The 5,874-nt window shown below is 30.7% G+C and overlaps 1 protein-coding gene across 1 annotated transcript in view; it reads left to right on the top strand.

Annotated features, from left to right (window-relative positions):
• Positions 1-2,490: 2,490 nt before the first annotated feature.
• The window catches only part of HELRODRAFT_159832 (hypothetical protein), a gene marked incomplete at both ends in the record, with an annotated part of 4,198 nt that continues 814 nt past the window's right edge, over positions 2,491-5,874 (top strand). The window contains 3 exons of the mRNA XM_009011671.1: positions 2,491-2,514; positions 2,775-2,864; positions 3,206-3,916. Of these exons, the coding sequence (XP_009009919.1) occupies positions 2,491-2,514; positions 2,775-2,864; positions 3,206-3,916 (825 nt within the window). The remainder of the gene's footprint in view (positions 2,515-2,774; positions 2,865-3,205; positions 3,917-5,874) is intronic.

Raw genomic sequence — 5,874 nt, forward strand, 5'->3', positions numbered from 1 at the left:
GAGAGAGGGAGAAAAAAAAGAGAGAAAAAAAGAGAGAGGCTGTAAGAGAGGCGGAGAGAAATTTCTTGTATGTTACGTACGTAGAATAAAATATGGAATGATGAAATGTATTAACTAAATAAAGTACAGTATTCATACGCACACACATCTAAGTGCGAATGCCTCAGCGTAATTGGAAGAGATTGAAGATGAAGAAGAGGAGGAGGAAAAAGAAGAAGATGATATGATGTTGGTGATGAAGATGAAAAAGAAGAAAAAAAAAAGAAAAACATATTGATGATGTTGTTGTTGTTGTTGTTGATGATGATGATGTCGTTGTTGTTTGTTGATGATGATGACGACGATGATAACGATAAGGGAGATAAGGATAATGACGATGATGATGATGATGACGATAATGATGATGACGATGATGATGACGATGATGATGACGATGATGATGACGATGATGATGACGATGATGATGACGATGATGATGATGATGATGATGATGATGATGATGATGATGATGATGATGATGATAAAAAGAGTGCCGACAACGATGACAAAGAAGATGACGACGACTTTATTTTTTCCAACATAAGATGCAAGGGGTTACATGGAATGGAATGGAAAACAACCTCAAACAAACACACGCATTCAACTGATAGATGGATGCAATCAATGTGATAAGAAGATGGGCGGTGATGAGGCTGATGATGATGAAAAAAAAAAGAAAAAAGAGAAGAAGATGAAGAGGATGAGAGTGACAATGATGATGAAGATGATGATGACAACTACGCCAACAACAACAACTACGACCTCAAATGATAAGAAGGATTATCATCTTATCATCAAAATGTGAATTCTAATAATTTATATAAGAATAATGATACAATGATATGATGGTGATATGATGTGTACTACCCAACATCATCAAACATCACATCAAAGATTTTTGAAATTAGATGGTGATGAAAATGATGATAAATAATTAGATAATTAGATAGATAGATAGAGAGACAAACAAACACACAGTTAGACAGACAGTCACGTAGATATACAGTCAGAAAAACAGACAGTCAAAAAGACAGACAGTCACGTAGATATACAGTCAGAAAAACAGACAGTCAAAAAGACAGACAGTCAGAAAGACATACGGATAGACACAGACAGACAGATAGATAGACAAATAGTTGTATCATAAAAACATCCATAATATTATAACATTAAAATGTTTCAACCGTCAAATATGACGTAATTTTTAACATTTTCCCGCCATCTTGAGAGCTTTTTTTATATTTCTCAATCTCTCCGGACCTTCCTTATAATAAGTTATAATAATATAATATAATATAATACTACACAATACAATTATATGCTACACGATTGACAACAGCGCAATTGCGTACAGTAATGTTACCTATAATATGAATACACATAAAATACAAACAAACACATACAATAAAAACGCCCCGGTTTACGATCGTCTTCTTGTTCTCACTTCTTCTTAACTTTAACTTGTGCTAAACACTCTTTTACGAAATCTGTATTTGCTTTTGTTGGCCCTTTCCTCTACATCCAACACTCATCTTGATGAGTCATCTTACAAAAGTTCTCTTGAGAATTCTGATGATGAGAACACGAAGCAAAATCAGATCTGAATTTTCAAATGTCCAATTTGGTTTCGTAGAGGATTGTGGCACAAGAAACACTCTTTATGCTACGAATGATCAGTGAACGAGCGATTGGAATATAGACTTGTTTATATGTTTTGTCGATTACTCCAAAGCTTTTGATAGCGTGAAACACGTGGAGTTTATGGAAATATAAGAAACAACCTAACAACTACTGAAAAGATTGTAGAGAAAAGAGATCGCAGTCAACGTCGAACAACATTCGTGAAGCCCTTGTGTCACTTGTTGAGTATCACCCCATTTCAACTCTTACAAAGTGTTAAAGATCGGATTTTATGGAGGTCGATGGTCGCCAATGTCCTGAAAGGATAAGGCACGAGAAAGAAGAAGACATTATCCATAGCCCAAAACAATACTACATAGCGTGTTTGTGCATGACTGTGTGTGTGTTTCTATGCGTACGTTTGTGTGTTTAAGTGTTTATTCCTATTTAATATACATAATATATACAAAGAAAGTGTATTCTATATATGGCAGTATGAATATATATAAAATTAATCATATTTAACAAATAATTTATAAATAATAGTAATATTTGTATGAAAATGAAAAGGTAAACGAGATTATGAATTATTTGTCCATCCCTGGCCATTTAAATAGTCCCTTTAAATTCGAAAGTACACCGATTGACAAGCGACATAACTAAAAAGCTATCTCTTTCGTTTAATTTTTATTTTTAAAAAATTATTTTTCCAGTTTTTGACTTTCCAAATGTTGCCTTTTCATTTAAAAAGTTTTAAATTAAGAAATGAATATCTATTCCATTGATTATTTGTATATTTTAATGCCCGAAGAAGATCATCATTCAACAAAAATGCCTGAAAAATCTCTGAATTGGGTGTGCCACTGATATTTTTAAATAAATTTTTTCACTTACTAGTTTAAACTAAAATCTGTAAGAATTTATGTAGTATTTATTTATTTGTTAATTTTTTAGTTATATATATATATATATAATGAAATTTATTTAAATTAAATATGACAGTAACTATATAAATACTGTCATATTTAATTTAAATAAATTTCATTATTTATTTATATTTTATAATATATTAAACTATGGTTAATAAAATAAAATAAATTTTATCACCAATTCAGTACCTAAAGACACTGACCCTAAAGAATGAATTCACATCTTATAACTGGAAGTTTTCCCATGTCCCATCTGAATTATTTTATTTTTCTCAGGTTCATATTTTATTTTATTATTAATTTGAGTTATTTTTTTATTATAAATCATAAGTTTATATAAATAAATAAATTCAATTTATATTTTTATTATTCAATAATATATTTATATTAGCAATTTTATTTGGCTTGGTGAGTAAAATTGTGTCTCATTATGTCTCGAAGTAGTGATAGATTTGCTGTTATTAAATAAATTATTTTTTTAAATATTCAATAATAAACCAATAAAAAATAATTTGTTTATTATTAAAATATAATGACTAATCATTCATAATAAATTCACAAATTTTCATAATTTTAGCAATAATTTTAATGACATTATACAATCTACCATTCAACAGTGGCCTATCCACTCAACGATCTTCCTAATTTACAGATGTGCTCTGAGCGTCTACACATTTTATGGATTCGTGCAAAGTGTGGCGGGTTTTCCCGACCCGATGCTCCCCGTAAGGCCGTGGGGAGTCTTCCTGACGAATTGGGCCTACTTCATCTTAATGCTACATTGTTTATGCTCGTTTGTCACAGTCCTGCGACATCATCTGAAGGTCGCCAAGAAAGTCGAGACGAATATGGAGGTCATCATTAAATTAAAAGAGAAGAGTAGTTCCCAAGTTTGGTCGAACCAGGTTCCTAAATTAGTGAAATTGAATTGGTTTTTGTTTGCGCTGGCAGCCCCAACCGCCTTACTGGTCACCATCGTCTATTTCAAAGCCCTGTACCCACTGAAGAAGATCAACTACATCCCAATCGGGGACTTCCACATGCACCTAATGAATTCCATAATCATCTTGATGGAGGTGTCTATAAATGCCATTCCAGTTCGACTGCAGCACGTTATATATCCAATGATTTTAGGTGGAATGTATAGCGTATTTTCGTACATTTATTGGTCTTTGGACCCCCCAAATAATGTTATTTATCGCGGGGTCGTCGATTGGGCTTACCCTCTGAGAGCTTTTTTGACTTGTTTGTTTTTAGCTTGTGCCTTACTGCCTCTGTTGCATTTATTTCTCTACATCTTATTCAGGTTCCGACTGTTTATATTCCAGGTTTGTTGCTATTCCAAGAGGGATAAGTAGTATGGTGTTGTTTGTTTTCCTTTACTTTGTATAATTTTTGTTTGTTTGTTTGTATGCTCGTGTTTTTTGGTCGTTGGTTGTTTTGTGTTTTGTTTGTTTGATATGTACGTTTTGTTTTGTATGTTATTAGCCTCTTTGTATGTTTGTTGTTTTGTTGTTAGTTTGTCGGTTATTTTGTTTGTTGTATCTGTTTTTTGTTGTTGTTGTTGTTGTTTGTTTATGTATGTTGAATGGCTGTTGTTGTTCTGATTGATTGATTGTTTTCTTCTTGTTGTAGAGACTGTAGTAGTGGTGATTCTTTGTTAAGTTGTGACTGTGGCAACTGATGTTTCCAAATTTATTAATTACTCCATAGTACTCTACATGTGATAGAAGTTGCTGTTGTTGTTGTTGTGGCTCTTGTTAATATTATTGTTGTTGTTGTTGTTATTGTTGTTGTTGTTGTTGGTTTGTGTTGATGTCTTTGTCTTGGTAACAGTAATTTTAATGTGATGTAAGCTTCATTCGTTATTACTTTTGTTCTTATCATTAATATTATTGTTGTTAATGTAAGATTAATATGATGAAGATGCTTCTGCCAGGAATGTTTATACAAAATGTATACAATTATATCAACTATGATAATAATTAAAGTTTTATACATTTTTATTGCTTGCTTTCTCACAAACTTATATGTATATGAATGTAAGTGTGTGTGTGTGCGTGTGCGTGCGTGTGTGCGTGCGTGTGCACGTGAATTTTACGTTAATACTAATAACTTTCAATTCATCTATTAATATACAAGTGTTGCTTATTGACGAAATAGCATATATATATATATATATATATAGTATATAGTATATATATGTATATATATATATATATACATATATATATATATACATATATATATATATGTATATATATATATATATATATGATACGGTAGCTTAATATTTGGTAAAACTCGAAATTTTTGGTATTTTTATCAAAATTATATGTATAATTATAAATATATTTTTAAATAAATAAATAAAAATAAATATATATATATATAATATTTAATTTTCGCTTATAATTGTTGTTCATAATTGCATGGGGACGCCACATTCACTTCATTTCACATGATCACCTGCTTTAAATATTAAACATCATTATCAAAATTATAGATTATTATTATTGTTATTTTTCTTGTTAATAACTTATGACCAATATAATATTGTAGTTTTTATTATTATTGCCATTTTCTGTGTTATTATTAATGTTATTTTTCAGATTGTTCACATGATTTATTTATAAACTGTGATATGGTAATAGGTTTCCTCCTTTCTTACGGAGTGAGGAATAATTTAATTAAGTTTAATGGTTTAGACTAACATCTCTTAAAGTTTAGACTTAGAGTAGAGTAACTTGAGTAGAGTTAGTAGCTTAAGGTAGAGTTACTAGTAACATGCATTATGCAGCAAAAATGGCACAATGACATCTTTCTCTCTCTCTTTCTCTCTCTCTCTCTCTCTTTCTCTCTCTCTCTCTCTTTCTCTTTATCTCATTTTCTCAACTTATCCTGTTGGTCCATTTCAGTTTCATTCTATCCTTTAACATTTCAAAATTGTTATAAATTGTTTTCAATCAATTTCATGGATTGATGGGTGGGCGGATGGATAGATAGATGGATAATTAAATAGATAAATGAATAGATGAATGGATGGATGGATGGATGAATGGATGGATGGATGGATAAATAAATAGATGAATGAATAGATGAATGGATGGATGGATGAACGAACGGATGAGTTATTAAAAGATAATGAAAGTTAAGTGCGCACCATTCTAATGATGCTTTCTGTTATAAATATAATAATTACAAGTTTATAGATGTTTACATGTTGTTGGGATGTATGTGTATTAGCATTTTTATAATATTTGTATATGTGTGTGTGTGTGTGTTG

The sequence above is a fragment of the Helobdella robusta genome (assembly GCF_000326865.2).
Source record: "Helobdella robusta unplaced genomic scaffold HELROscaffold_1, whole genome shotgun sequence".
In the NCBI taxonomy this organism is placed as follows: domain Eukaryota; kingdom Metazoa; phylum Annelida; class Clitellata; order Rhynchobdellida; family Glossiphoniidae; genus Helobdella; species Helobdella robusta.